This window comes from Terrapene carolina, unplaced genomic scaffold (assembly GCF_002925995.2).
Source record: "Terrapene carolina triunguis isolate 2854851 unplaced genomic scaffold, T_m_triunguis-2.0 Scaffold236, whole genome shotgun sequence".
Lineage (NCBI taxonomy): Eukaryota > Metazoa > Chordata > Testudines > Emydidae > Terrapene > Terrapene triunguis.
This window is the reverse complement of record NW_020664587.1, coordinates 4677725-4693075: the sequence shown is the minus strand read 5'-3', so window position 1 is coordinate 4693075 and position 15351 is coordinate 4677725. Positions and strand designations below refer to the sequence as shown.

Here is a 15351-nt window from a genome sequence, read left to right as displayed (position 1 = left end):
ATCACTGCCAGACTGCATACAGGAAACTCCAAACATGGAAAGAACGGTATGATCCCAATAGTTAGCTTACAGGTAATACTTTCCTCTCAATTTTAAAGAGGCCAAGGCCTTTTGAATCAACTGAGTCTCATATGGTCAAGTGTTGTCATTGGAAATAGCAATTCTTTAACCCACATGAGCATACTTATGTAAATCCCAAGTACCCAAGGTACCTGCAAAACACTGCCACTTACCTGTTGTTGTCCCTGTTGGGTCTGTTGAGTGGTTTGCTGATTTGCTGAGTTACTTGCAGCGGCAGCTGCTGCAGCTTGCTGTTGGAAAAGACTGGCAGGATAAACTCCCCAGGGAGTAACTCCATAGTACTGATGAGGGACTACTGCAGGGCCTAAAATGCCAAAGGAGGATTCAATCAACTTCTGTAGTAAACAAGACCTGCTCAACAGTAAGCCATGACCAAAAAACACCTGCACACATCATACTTGATTCAACAAAGCCTATTTTAAAGGTGACCTGCAAAGGATTTTAAAACCATTGGGCTCAGGAGTGTAGTCCAGGATACATAAAATTTACACAGTTCTTGCTTTTTAACTACTACACCACTGATTGGGTTAGTGCCCATTTTTATTCCTTTATCACAACATACAAATAGGGCCTGAAGTTTTTTTCTTCTTGTTGTTCTTTGCTTTATATATACCGGGCATGTCAACATTTAGTAGGAATCTCAAGTGATTTTTATTGTGAGCTTCAATGCCATAACTGAAGGCATGGCTAACGAACCTTTAACGAAGGCATCCTTTCTCCAAAATAGAACTGTTAAGCTATTCGTGTGAACACTGTTTTACAACATAGTTGACAAAAAGTCACTTCTGCTCTCAAGACTCTTGTGGTATCTGTCATTTAGTTCTCCAGTCACCAGGGAGACTTTTCCAACCTGGAGAACACCTCAATTTCCAATGTAAAAACAAGAGGAATTTAAAAAACTCAAAAACAAAACAAAACAAACAAAAAACAAAAACCCTTTCAGGCCTTTTTTATACACCACATAAACCAGTAATAAAAAAGGATTAAAGGGCACAGGTCCCATTTTTAACATGTTGTATGTCACATTTAAGAGAGAACATATGTTTACCTTAAATGATCAATAGAACTGTGAATTGTCATGTGGGTTGTGTCAATTTCCAGGACTCTCAGTTATTTTAATTATGGCCTGGCGCAGCCTCTGTTCTTAAAAGTTTATCCAAAGAAGACTGGTGTACAATCAGATGAGAAATCTATATGCTGCACTTCCTGGCAGAAAGCATCCCATCCAATACAATAGTGTTTGGAAGCAATAGAATCTTTTATGTCTGCTTCATGTCTTTTGGAGAGATCAGCAGAAGGTTAACAAAAATCTTCTAATTTCTACTTTTTTCAAAACCAATGCAAAGCCTGAGGGCTAAATTACTCGCTGTTGCAGTGAAAATGACTTTAGATTAGAATGTGCTTGTCTGAATGAAATACAACACTAAATTTTACATCAGATGCGCCCTCCACTGTAGCAGAGATGAGTATTTACTATGCTCAGACAGAATGCTTGCCTTCTAACAGAGGAATATACATCTTAGACCAGGGGTAATCAATTATTTTCTGTCAAGGTCCAGAGGTATAGTCAAAGTCCAGATTCCAGAGAAAATAATACAAAAATAACAACAAGTAAGTAAAACAAAACCATTTCACAGTCTGTTCAAAAGCATCTGGCAGTCTGGATGTGGCCTACAGTCTGCCTATTGTCTACCCCAGCTTAGACTGTAAGACAGACAAGCAATGCATTCAGACAAAATGAATTAGTGGACCTGATGAAAGTTCAATTGCAAAATGCTGCAATTAAGAACAAATTTTGTCTTTCATAGCTCATTAAAAAATCTTTGCAAATGAAGCAAGTTTAGCAAACATATGAATGAAGAGAGGGTGGGTATTTGGATCAAAGAACAGGGAAACTATTCCAAGCATAAGTGTAGCATAGAAGGGGGAAGGAAGACAACAAAGAAGAGGAGAGGATAGAAACAAGGCCATTAAGCAGCAGGCTTGGGCCTTGCATTCTGGACTCAATCTGTACAAATTGGTGTGTGGCAGGTGCAGAGCCTGCATTATGCTGCAGGATGGTGAAGTTCAGCAACACACTTGCTCTGAGGGCGGCATTGGTTAATCTTACTGTGCTGTCCTTATCAAGTCATTTTAATTTTGTCTGTCTACATAGGATGTTGTATAAGACCAATCACTGTACTATGTAAACCCCCTGTCATCACAGCCCCAAAAGCTCTTTTGCGCAGCAAGATCACCTGATGAGTTGAGCCTGGGCTCCAATGCCACAAGGTAAATCAGGGTGAGCAAGACCTGCCCCGGTGGACAGAACTCCATCAATGGTGAGAAAAGCGACTACAGTTCCCACTCAACAGATCTGCTCCCAGGCAGCAATAGCTTAAAGCACAGCCCATTGAACAGTCCCAGCATGCTGTTGCCCATCTTCATTTAAGCAACCAAGGGTGCTTAGATCAAAATGCATCTGTGCCTGTTGGTATCCAATCAAAGCAGGTCAGAAATTGCATGCTGTGACCTGTATTTTCTGCAAGCCACACTTCTATACTGAAGAGAGGCAGCTACAATCCACTTCATTTTATGCAAACAGGGTAGCCATCAGGCTCCTGGCAAGTGCCATGGCAACCTTCCTTTGGACAAAGATTAGGCATCTCTATTGCAAACCAAAAGAAGTAGAGTTTATATTAATCTGAGCTCTAACTACTGTACACACAGTCTGGACTCTCTCTCAGCTAGGGGTTGCTCATTTGAACAGCTACAGCTTTAGGTGTAAAAAAAAGAGAAAGGTTATTGGGGTTTGCAGTAAGCGCCTTTAAACAAAGCATTCTGAGCATTTTTGCAAGTCTGGCTTAAGCTCATCTGAGCACATGGTGAGGTTCTCATTACTGAGCAGCTCTCTCAGTGAGGGCAAGTGTGTCATGGCTGCCAGACCTGTAAAACTTGCAGAGTTATTCTTCATTACAAGAGACTAATCTAGCTTTATACTTCTGAAAGATCCCATAGAAAAGGAAGAACATCCTAATGCATTTGAAGTCAAGTACTTCTACTGTGCTGTGCGCCACACGCACTGAAGAGTTTATGCTCTCAAAAAGCATGTACATGCTAAAAGGAGTTTAAGAAATACCAGTAAACTGAACAGCAAACGTGGTCACAATAAAAACCATTCCCTTCAATATCAGTGTTACCATCAAATCTATACAGGTATTTGTAATCATGCCATTCATGTGACTCAGAGTATGACGACTCATACTCAGTGGGGGACTTCAACTAAGCAGACACCTGTTGGGAAAATAACACAGCAGGGGACAGATTATCCAACAAGTTCTTGGAATGTATTGGAGACCATTTTTTATTGCAGAAGGTGGAGAAAGCTATTGGGGAGAGGCTGTTCTAGATTTGATTTTGACAAATAGGGAGGAACTGGTTGAGAATTTGAAAGTGGAAGACAGCTTGAGTGAAAGTGATTAAGATTCTAAGGAACGGTAGAGGGGAAAAACAGCACAATAAAGATAATGGATTTCAAGAAGGCAAACTTTAGCATCTCAGGGAGTTGGTAGATAAGAACCCATGCAAAGCAAGACAATGGGGAAAAAGTTCAAGAGAGTTGGCAATTTTTCAAGGAGACATTATTAAGGGCACAAGAGCAAACTATCCCACTCCATAGGAAAGATAGGAAGGATGGCAAGCGGCCAGTATTTGCTTAACCAGGAGATCTTCAATGATCTGAAACTCAAAAGAGTCCTACAAACAGTAGAAACTAGATCAAATTACAAAGGATGAATATAAACAAACACAAGCATGTAGGGATAAAACTAGAAAGGCCAAAGCGCAAAACGAGATTAAACTAGCTAGAGACAAACGGTGAAAAGAAAACATTTTACCAATACATTAGAAGCAAGAGGAAGACCCAGGACAGGGTAGGCCTGTTACTCAATGAGGTGGGGGAAAACGATAACAGAAAATGTGGAAATGGCAGAAGTGCTGAACAACTTCTTTGTTTCAGTTTTCACCAAAAAGTTTAGTAGTGATTGGATGTCTAACATAGTGAACGCCAGTGAAAATGAGGTAGGATCTGAGGCTAAAATAGGGAAAGAACAAGTTAAAAATTACTTAGACAAGTTACATCTCTTCAAGTCTCCAGGGCCTGATGAAATTCATCTTAGAATAACTCAAGGAGTTGACTGAGGAGATATCTGAGCCATTAGCAATTATCTTCAAAAAATCATGGAAGACAAGAGATTCCAGAGGACTGGAAAAGGGCAAATATAGTACCAATCTGTAAAAAGGGGAATACGGACAACCCGGGGAATTACTGACCAGTCAGCTTAACTTCAGTACCCAGAAATATACTGGAGCAAATAATAAGCAATCAATTTACAAACACCTAGTAGATAATAAGATTAAGTAAAAGTCAGCATGGATTTGTCACAAACAAATCGTGTCAAACCACTGTAATAGCTTTCTTTGACAGGGTAACAAGCCTTGTGGGATGGGGGGGTGGGTTAGTAGATGTGGTATATCTTGACTTTAGTAAGGCTTCTGATACAGTCTCACATGACCTTCTCATAAACAAACTAGGGAAATGCAGCCTAGATAGAGCTACTATAAGGTGGGTGCATAACTGTTTGGAAAACCATTCCCAGAGAGTAGTTACCAGGGTCAAACTAGAAGGGCATATCATGTAGGATCCCCACACGGATCGGTTCTGGGTCCGGTTCTGTTCAATATCTTCATCAGTGATTTAGATAATGTCATAGAATCATAGAATATCAGGGTTGGAAGGGACCTCAGGAGGTCATCTAGTCCAACCCCCTGCTCAAAGCAGGACCAATCCCCAACTATTTTTTTTTTTTTTGCCCCAGATCCCTAAATGGCCCCCTCAAGGATTGATCTCACAACCCTGGGTTTAGTAGGCCAATGCTCAAATCACTGAGTTATCCCTCCCCCCCCGAGAGAGCATACTTTTAAAGTTTGAGGATACCAAGCTGTGACGGGTAGCAAGTGCTTTGGAGGATAGCATTAAAATCCAATTTGTCCAGATCAGTTTGAAGAAATGGTCCGAAGTAAATAAGATGAAATTCAAGAGGGATAAATGCAAAATACTCTACTTAGGAAGGAACAATCAGTTGCATACATACAAAATGGAAAATGACTACCTAGAAAGAAATACTGCGGAAGGGAATTTGGGGGAGCATAGTGGATCACAAGATAAATATGAGTCAACAGTGTAACACTATTGCAAACAAACAAAATATTCTGGGATGTATTACAGGTGTGATATAAGCAAGACACGAGAAGTAATTCTTCCGCTCTACTCTGCGCTAATTAGGCCTCAAGTGGAGAATTGTGTCCAGTTCTGGGTGCCACATTTCAGGAAAGATTTGGACAAACTGGAGAAAGTTCAGAGGAGAATAACAAAAATGATTAAAGGTCTAGAAAACATGACCTATAAGGAAAGACTGAAAGAACTAAGTTTGTTTAGCCTGGAGAAGAGAAGACTGAGGGGGGACAGGATAACAGTTTTCAAGTACATAAAAGGTTGTCACAAGGAGGAGGGAGAAAAATTGTTTTCGCTAACCTCTGGGGCTAGGACAAGAAACAACAGGCTTTACTTGCAGCAAGGGAAGTTTAGGTTGGACATGAGGAAAATCTTCCTTTCAGGGTGGTTAAGTACTGGAATAAATTGCCTAAAGAGGATGTGGAATCTCCGCCATTGTCTAAGCTTCTTTCAAAAAATCTCCGAACACCTGTCAGGCATGGTCTGTAATACTTAGTCCTGTTGTGAGTGCAGAGGACTGGACTAGAAGACCTCTCAAGATTCTTTCCAGTGCTATGATTCTCTGACTCAAAACATCAGTGATGTTGGCAACAGTATGTTAGCAGGCTAGGAAGCATTACCACCATTTAAAACAAAACAAAACAAATCTAAACAGATTTCACCATGCACACAAAAACAGACAAAAATATATTTCAGTCAATAACAATCAAAATTTACAGTTAGGCAAAGTAAGAAAAATGCGGTTTGAGAACATATTGGAAACAAAATGCAGTGAGTTAGACTTCTGAAGTAGACTTATTATATATGGTGTAGCAAATTAACAGTAAAAACAGGTATGATTTGTTGATTTAAGGATATTTACTTTGTATATTTTGACATATGTTGATAATTTGTGTTTTTAACAGTTTATAAAGCTTTAACTTTTTGAATTTTAACATCTACTGTCATTAAATAATTGTTTGACACTCCACCAATAATCTTGCAAAGCTGTGAAAACTTAAAATAAAAACAAATCTAAAAAATGCTTAAAAATAAGTATAGATAGCAGCCAAAATTATAAGAAAATTCTTATTCTGCCAAGCCTAAATATTAGCAACTAGTTTATTCAATGGGCTGAAGCGTAATTACAAACGGAATGTTGATAATCGTCAGGGAAACCCAATTTCCAGACACTTGACACCAAAAACTTCCTGTATTTTACATCTTTTTCAATGTGCCACAGAAATTCTCATATTTCTCTGCACAGATAGTGATATCCCCATTAGTACGTCAACACTAAGCCTATATCTCCATTCAAATCAATACTCCTTAAAAATAGTTAAATTAATCTGGTGCTTGTGGGGGGAAAAAACTTCACTTGATTGACAGTCCTGGAGAGATGATACAACATCCCCTCATACAGTCACACAGCACCATAAAACCTCCCTTCTTTTGGAGGAGCAACTAAAAGGAATAAAACCAGTTGGGAACTATAATTTAATTTCTCCCATTTCACCAACATCTATGCCCTTCAGTTTCCTTCCAGTCTAGCACTGCCACAGGAAAACAGGAAGGCCTCTTCTCACTAGACTTGGGGTACATCTTTAAAGGGTTCAAAGTAGTATTGTCAGTGTGCTACATATCCTTGTACAAAAAATGCATGACTGCACCACAGAAATTGTCCATGGGGGCAACTATTTAATAGCTAATGTTTATATTTGTACTGCTATTTTTAGGTTTCAGCGTTAACACTCCAATGAGATGAATAGGGCAGTTCGGACATCTTAGAGCTATGGTTCCAGGCTATGCTGCGTAGAGTTACACTCCATGTTATTTAAAGGTTCTCCACTCACTCGGGAGAGGTAGAATTTTTTTTTTTTTTTTGGTGGTAAATGAAAGCTCAGATTCTGGTGCATAATCCTGGGGCAGGAGGTGTGTATGTGGTGACAAATTCTGCCTAGGCCAAAACACTTCTATTGCAGCTTCGACATTGCTGTAGGAAGTGTGGTCCTGAATAGGTGTACCACGTTCTAGACTTGTAGGTGAAGTTACAGATGGTCTGTCTAGTAAAAAGTAACTCATGATGGTGCTTTCCTGTCATTAAGCTTTGATCTATTTGTTACTAAGGCTTTTAATATTTCCTTCCTGTGGAGAGTTTTAGTCATTCATTCACAGCTACACAGCCATCACACGGTAGTTCACCGACTCCTAGACTATTACAAACATCCTTGTATAGGGCCCTGTGAACTCTGTTTTATTACTGTGAATTTTCAGATTTATTATTTTCTGATTTCATTTTTTAAAAATTAATTCCATCTTTATGGATTTTTTTAATCAAAATTGTTTGATACATGAACAATTAAGTAGCCTTACTATAAATGCATAAAAATGTTCAGAATTGGATTGCAATGGGAAAAACAGATTTTACAGAAAAAAAATCCTACAATTTAAACGAAACATCCTGCAGATACAGTGAAAGTAATGCGTTTCAAATCACTTTTTAAAGTAGAACCTAGTAATATGACCAAACTGACATTGCTGAACAGTAACACAAGAAGTCCACAGAAGAGTCTCTTATAGTGTCAATTTAACTGAATTTAGATTTGAATAATTAAAAAATAATGCACTAAACAATTCATCTTTGCAGTAGTCATTGTTGCCATTTTAAATTAAACTCAGTACTTTCAAGCTTCCTATATTCTGAAGGAATGCTTAAATTAATTTCAAATTTGATTAAATAATTTCACACTATCAAATCAACAGTTTATTGCTGAGTAGCATTACAAACTGACAAACTTAATTAAATGTCATTATTTTCCCCATCTCTGGCAGACATCTCCATTGTGGTACATTATGGTTAGCCTTTTAGTGTTTTCCTCAGAAAGTGATTCCCTCTTGTCTGTAAGTAGATTTTTATATTTATTAAAGCTTCTCTCTCTCTGTCTACAGAGCTGACAGGGAAGATGATGTAAGGTAGGGCAACCTCTGTTACTTTAGGCACTCGTCCCTTCATAACCTTCCAGTAAGTGCAAAGATCCAGTGGATCTGGGATGGGCTCATTCTGAGTGCTGTGTAGAAACACCAGCCATTGTTCATACAGTTCTGGTGAGGGGCGGGTGAGAGGTGGTAGCTTGCTGTACTGATCGATGTTTTGTTGTATGGCTGGAGTCTGCCTGGAATCAAACACACAGATCAGTCGCAACACGTCTTTTGCTGGATGGACATCCCAATGTTTGGAGAATTTGGTAAAAGCAAGCTGACAGGCTTCATGTAGATTGTCCAGGATCTCTCTCTCCTTACTTATGGAGAAGTCATCCAAGAATCTGTCAGTTTCTTCACCAAACCCACAAGTTTTGGCTGCTCCAGAAATGAAGATCCCAGGTCTTCCAGAATACTGAAAGCTGAGACAGCCGTAGGGTGGTGGTCAGATGCTGACAGATGGTCAGGGCCGTTGTTATTTTGGGGCAAGCTTCAGATATGAAAGCTGCCTTAAGTTTCAGCAAGTCTGATTTCTCCTGACTGCTAAGTAATGTCAAAAGGTTTGTCTCAGCCTGTGCTGATGATTTCTCTTTTTCAAAAAAGTCCCAGTGGAGATCAGTGTGCTCTGCATGATATTTTACTGCCTGAAACCAGCTATTCCATCTTGTGTGTACTGCTTCAGGAGGGACCTTCATGGTGTGCACATCTTCTTTGGACTTAAGAAAAGCAACCCATCTTTGCTTTCTGGCTTGCTTTTCGAAGGCGGCAGATTTCATCCAAGTAACGAAAGATGCGACATTGCTAAAGAAGTGAAAATGCTGTTGTGTTTCACCTATCCGATTGATTATATGACATAGATATGTCACATGTACACTGTTGGGTCATGACTCATTTCAGCGCTTCTTTGTATGCTTTGATGCAGTATGCAGCACTGTCCGTTACAACTGCCCAAACATCACTGAGACTGAGCTGGTTCCTATTCATAGACTCCAGAAGAGACTGTGAGAATGTGGAGTGGTTGCAGCTCTCCGTGAAGATGGCATCGTCAAATAGTACTAATCTGTAACACCTAAAAATATATATATTCTGATGTCATAATTTTCCTACTTGTTTTTTTACTGGAGGATTTCACTAAACAAACTCAAAATTCTGTAATGGAAAAAAAAATCCAGCTTCATAGCCACTATTGTATCATTTAATGTTAAAGATTTTTTAAAATATTATACAAGCATAATATTACAGCTGCATTGCAATACACGATTACATTTCCTAATGCATATTAAATAGAAAATGCTTGATAAAATTATTAACAAGCATTTTATAGAATAGCTCCAAAATCCCAATTTGGTGCTTTTTTGGAGGGTGGGGTTAAGGCTATTTTAAGGGGTTACAGCATCTTAAACTCTTTTTCTTAAATTATTTGTACTTTAAATTGTATAAGTGGTTAGTATTTTCTAAGTATAACAAATGTTTTCCTAAAGGCCAATACATACATTATAAAAAAAGCATCTACTTAAGGATCTGTCATGATAGTAAAAGAAAAATAAACTTACATATGATAATACTTAGCACACTGCAGTCTCCAATATCTGTTGTCTTGTCGACCACTGGAATCTTTTCCCCCCTGGATTTAGGCCAGCACTGCCACATGTGCTCCTGATAAACACAAGGCAGAATCTGCCGAAGTGCTGCTTTATTTTCAGGCAATGCTTCCCACCTTGATTGCAGTGTTTTAAGAGGAAAGGTCAAAGCTTCTTCATTTTTTCCACTGAGATGACAGCCTCAGCAAAGACCAGCCCATCTGGCATCTGCAGATTTCATACTGCCTGCAATTGTTTTCTGTAGAGAGCGAGAACCTTGATGATTCTCAGCATATGTGGCATGATTCTTCAGATACGGTTTTGATATTAGATGATCGTTGCAGGTATCTTTTCGGGTCCAGTCTATTGTATGTTGACAGCATTTGCAGAACATCATACCACCTGATTCACAGATATCATTAGGCAACTGACTAGCTCTGAACTTTAGTGTCAACACATGGTTTCTTCGCTTTTTGGATGAGCATTCTCCAGTTGAAGAATGCTTTTTAGACATGTTTAAATTGTGTCCTGAACCATGGGGAGGGGGGAAACTGCACTAATAGTAGCAGGCCATGTCTCTAAGCAACAGTCGAAAACTAATATACAGTACACCCTCGTTATATATGCCCTTCACAATAGCAAATTTTGGGCTATAGCAAACCCCATCCCTGGATCCCACCTCGAGTGAGCGGAGGCCCACACAGTTTCTCAGGCCCTGGGGCCATGGCGGGGGCAGACAGAGCTCCTTCGGCTCTGGGCCACAGCAGGGAGACATCCTTATTTTTTTGTATTGCGCTGGACTTTTTTTTTTTTTTTTTTTTTTTTAAACACACACACAGCTGGATTCAGTGTTACGGTTTTGATTCCGCAATTCCGTCCATGTTCTCGTTGATGCAGCTTCCATAGGGCTCTACTTCTTGGTTTTCTTCCATTTCATCTCAGCCTTACCTGTGTGCCAACAACTGGCTTTATCCTAACACCTCATCTTTCATTTTTATTATGCCCTGACCACACCTAACAGTCATCTCTACAAAATGACTTTTTTTTTTTTTTTTTTTTTAATATATAAAGGCATCATCATCCTGAAAGGACTCTTTATAACCTTGATTCTTTACATACTGTTTTATATAATCTACCAAAAACACCATATGATCTGATCATACTTGTAATCCCATTTCATCATAGCTTGACTTTAGGTTGGCCCCAAAGCTTAAAAGCTAATAAACAGTTATGTAACAGCTGGTAAATATTACAAAGAGTCACATACCAAACTTACTTGCTCAAACCAGAATATTGTAAAACTTGCTTATAGTAAATATAATCTAGCTTTGTTTTAACTTTATCTTGGAGTGGAGGGGGGGGCGTGTTATTTAGGTATACAGACTGCATAAGAATGAAATGTTATGAGGTTGTGCAACCTTCATTGAGTAATGCCCATATCCAACTCTGGAGAGTTTATTTAGAACCTATTGGACTTCCTCTTTCCAGATGGCTCAGTGAAAGAATTAAATGTGGTTGTACAGAACTAATCTGGTTTTGGAAGAACCCACAGGACTCTCACTACTTGGGCCAGAACCTCATGACTTTTGGAATAAAAATTCAATAGGCCATGTGTTTTTCACACTTCCTAATTGTTTACTGGAGCTACCGTTTCAAGACACAGCAATTTTGGCTCCTGAAGTTGGGAAAGGATTCAGAGACTAGACAAGATTGGGAGAAAGAGGTCCAGTATGAAGGCAAGAATGACCCACATTAGAACTGCCAGCTAGAGCACTTTATATTCAGAGTAAAAGCCTCTGCACAAGTGAGAGATCTTTTGACATACAAGGCCTGGAACAAGGTAATTAAGGGACTGGAAAGCATAAAGTTCAGAAGGGATCCTACAGTGAAGAAAAAAAGCATAATTTACCAAATTCATCATAGCAAATCTCAAATTAACAACAGTAACAAATTTTACTTAATACTTTCTTGGCAGGAAAACTTTACTCTATACCCTGTAACACAGGCTTCAAAAGTATTTGGCTTTCAGGTGTCAAATAAAAAAGTATGTGCATAACTCAACACCAATCACACATTTGTCACTATAAGTGTATATTTGTCACTATAAATGAAATGTCACCTCTCTTTCAGGATTTTTGTTCTTAACCTTAACTGTAAAACAGAATCCATACGGAGTGTTACCTGTGTTGATCCTCTAATTTAGGTATTAATCTATAGGGACAAGGCTTTCAAAACAAAATTCTACTTTAAGTTTTATAATACCCTTATATACCACACTGACATCCACTTATTTTTTCAGTAGAGCTCAAAACGTGCTAACAGATTACATTAAGTCTGTTCTGACAGTGACAGTTAAAACATTTTAGGCATAGAAAATTTCATCTAATGCACAAAAACTCTTAAGTTCCTCACCTAAAGTTGCAGCTGCTGCAAGTCCTGCTGCATATGGATCTGTTCCTGGTGGAGCAGCACTGATGATGTATGGATTGGGGACAAAGGCAGCGGGGGCTAAACCTGCTGAAAACATACCTGTCAGTAAAAACAAACTTAACTAGAACTGCAGCCCTACCAGAATACCTACATGTTTTGGCTATTCATCCTGGCTGTAACTGAACAGGATAAACAGGCTTATGCAGCTATGATTTAAGAGTAAGAAAAGTTGGCAGCTACTTTGAGAAGACAAATTATACATTTTCACATGTAGTTCTTTGTAGACACAGTAAGTATCCAGGAGTCTTACTGAAACAATCAAATGTGAAGTTTGTAGCAATGCTACCGTGCATATGTATATGGAATTTGACTCCAAAGATGTAACATCCCTTAAAGAGCTGGGAAACTAGTCAACTAGAAAAAAAAACACTGGGAAAATAAAGAGCAACTACCAATTAATTTATACTGGTGGGTATTAATACATACCCATAAAATAAGTTTTCCCTTGAAGTTCAATTGAGCCTTTTTATCATAGGAGCTCAAAGCACTTTAGAGATATAAAAGCACTTTCATAAACATTTTGTTAAATCTACTAAATTAGGGGAGAGGATGACACGGGTCTACACCAAAACGGAACAAATGTGGAGTGCAATGTACACGGTACACGAGAAACAGTGTCTTCATAATTCTTTCTAGCACTTTAAAACTAAGTTCAATTCAGTTAGGAAAACCTACAGTTAAACTCTTTGATGCTGGGAAATTTTTACTCCCATCATTAATGAGTGAGCCCTTGTGAGTGGTTCACCTATTTCTCTATAAACACGAATATGTACAGTTTTCCCCAAGTCAGTATTTCTTTAATACTATGAATGGCAACACGTTTAAATAAACTTCTAAGTCTCACCCAGAATAGCCTGAAATTCCATTGTGTGGGGGAGTTATTCAAAACTAAACCATTGTAATACATAAAATATGGACGCGAGTTTCTGCGGTCTGTACTAAAATGTGCATTTTTCCTCATTTCACTGTCCCAGTTACCCCAATTCATGTCTGGCTCAGAGTAAATGAATACTTAGAAAACACTCTCATTACTGAATAGCATTCTCAGTGAGGGCAAGGCAAGTGTCATCACCAGTAGAGAGGAATATTTGAAAGCTTTTTAAAAGTATAGCAAGATGTTACCAGAATTTTGCAAGATAATCTTCAAACATGGTCTGCTTCTGAAATCTGTGCGTCAATTATCCATAACTGGGAACGTACTTTTAAAACCCCTCTAAAGCCGAATAACCTTTTTTCACTGCCACAGACTATTTTGAAGACATCCGTTAGCAAGTAACAACAGCCATCTCCAGAAATCTAATACAGGTAGGGCGTTAAATGAAGGACTTACCTATGTGCGGCTGATGGGCAGCTGCCAATGCATATTGCTGCTGCTGTGCTGCCGTCAGCTGCTGAACAGCAAGTGCATTTGGTCTTTGAAATAACTGAAGGAACAAAAGAACAGTTTTGGTTCTTTATTCATGTACTAGAAAAGTATTCTCAGATTCCCTTCTGAAGCAATCCTGACAATAGATTTACTATCATAAGAGTATGGACACTCTTCATGATATGGAAACATGTTTAAAAGAGATGTTCGGCGGAGTTTTAAATTCATAATCTACCACAATCCATCTCAAAATATTTTCATTCCAGTATTATTAACCTATTGTGAGGGTTTTCTACCTCTGCGGTCCCTGAAAGCTTCACTCATCAACTACTCTTTAAAGAGACTAAGACAAACTTCGTAACTGTGGCCCATGGGTCACAGCAAGCTAGCAGCTCACAAGGCTGTTTCCAGCTCTAATACTGTATTAAATATACTAAATACTTTATTACTTTCCCATGCAGGCAATTTCTGTTGCCACAGAGATGTTATGAGACTACAAACGGCAGTGGAGATGGGCTGCAGGACTGGGAACGGGATGGCAAATACTCACGAGAATCTCTGTAAAAATGTGGTCTGTGCTGAAAAGCTAAAGAACCCTAATATAACATGAGGGGGAAATCTTTCCTTACCTGTTAATTTTCTCTCTAAGGTCTTCTAAATCAGTCCAGACACTTGGTGCACATAGTTCTTCCCTGACAGTAGACAGAAAGCAGACACTGGGACTTTCTGGTGATATCATCCCCTGCATAAGGGTTGCCAGCTCTCACAGCTCAGCTGAATCTTTGAAAGCAGTTCACAGTATTATTTAAGTGTAATATAAAAATCGAACACCTTGAGACACTGCAAACTCGCTATTTGCAAAATCACTGGAAATGTTGAAGAGAGCACCAATCTTGAAGGGAGGGGTAAGGGCTGGCATAGAAAGTCTTGAAGAAAAATTAAGGAAAAAAAGTTTCTCTCCAGCTTCCAGTGCCAGTCCAGATTCTTGGGGTCTGCCAAAGGAGTGCAGTGCCATATAGAGGGGACAGACTAATGCCTCTTGGCTGCCTGCAGCACTCTTGTGGCACAACACATTGGCTGATGCCTGAACATCAGCTTGCGAATATAAACACTGGAGAGCACACACACGCCAGGTAGCTGCCTTGAATAACTCTAGTAGAGATGCTTCCACCTAACTTCCTAGCGAAATATACTGTGAAAACAAACAGAGGGAGCTGCCTTTGTTGCACTGAGGCAAGCTTTCCTGACTAGAAGCTTTATCCACTTGAAAAGAATGGATCTGGATGCTATGCTGTTTTCTGCCCCCTTCCATCCTTGTAGGACTGAGGGCATGTCTACACTTGAAACATTGCAGCTACACCACTGCAGTGCTTCAGTATAGACCAGGGGTTCCCAAACTTGGCTCACGGCTTGTTCAGGGTAAGCCCCTGGCGGGCTGCAAGACGCTTTGTTTACCTGAGCATCCGCAGGTACGGCCGCTTGCAGCTCCCAGTGGCCGTGGTTTGCTGTTCCCGACCAATGGGCGCTGCGGGAAGCGGTGGCTCAGCCAGCACCACTTCCTGCAGCTCCAATTGGTCGGGAACAGCGAACCGCGGCCATTGGGA

The 15351-nt window shown here is 39.5% G+C and overlaps 1 protein-coding gene and 2 non-coding genes across 13 annotated transcripts in view; all 3 read right to left on the bottom strand.

Annotated features, from left to right (window-relative positions):
• Positions 1-15351, bottom strand: part of PUM1 (pumilio RNA binding family member 1) — a 125314-nt gene that overhangs the window by 35749 nt on the left and 74214 nt on the right. For 6 of the 11 annotated variants that reach the window (XM_024209074.1, XM_024209073.1, XM_024209076.1 and 3 more), the window contains 3 exons: positions 13712-13805; positions 12304-12420; positions 234-385 (listed from right to left, as the gene is read on the bottom strand). In XM_024209074.1, coding sequence (XP_024064842.1) covers positions 234-385; positions 12304-12420; positions 13712-13805 — 363 coding nt within the window. The remainder of the gene's footprint in view (positions 1-233; positions 386-12303; positions 12421-13711; positions 13806-15351) is intronic. The other 5 variants (XM_024209077.1, XM_024209079.1, XM_024209083.1 and 2 more) reach the window with 2 other exon arrangements.
• Positions 2919-3005, bottom strand: LOC112112964. The gene has a single exon (XR_002908653.1). It is a non-coding gene; the product is annotated as a small nucleolar RNA SNORD103/SNORD85 (small nucleolar RNA).
• On the bottom strand, positions 13371-13457 carry LOC112112965. The gene has a single exon (XR_002908654.1). It is a non-coding gene; the product is annotated as a small nucleolar RNA SNORD103/SNORD85 (small nucleolar RNA).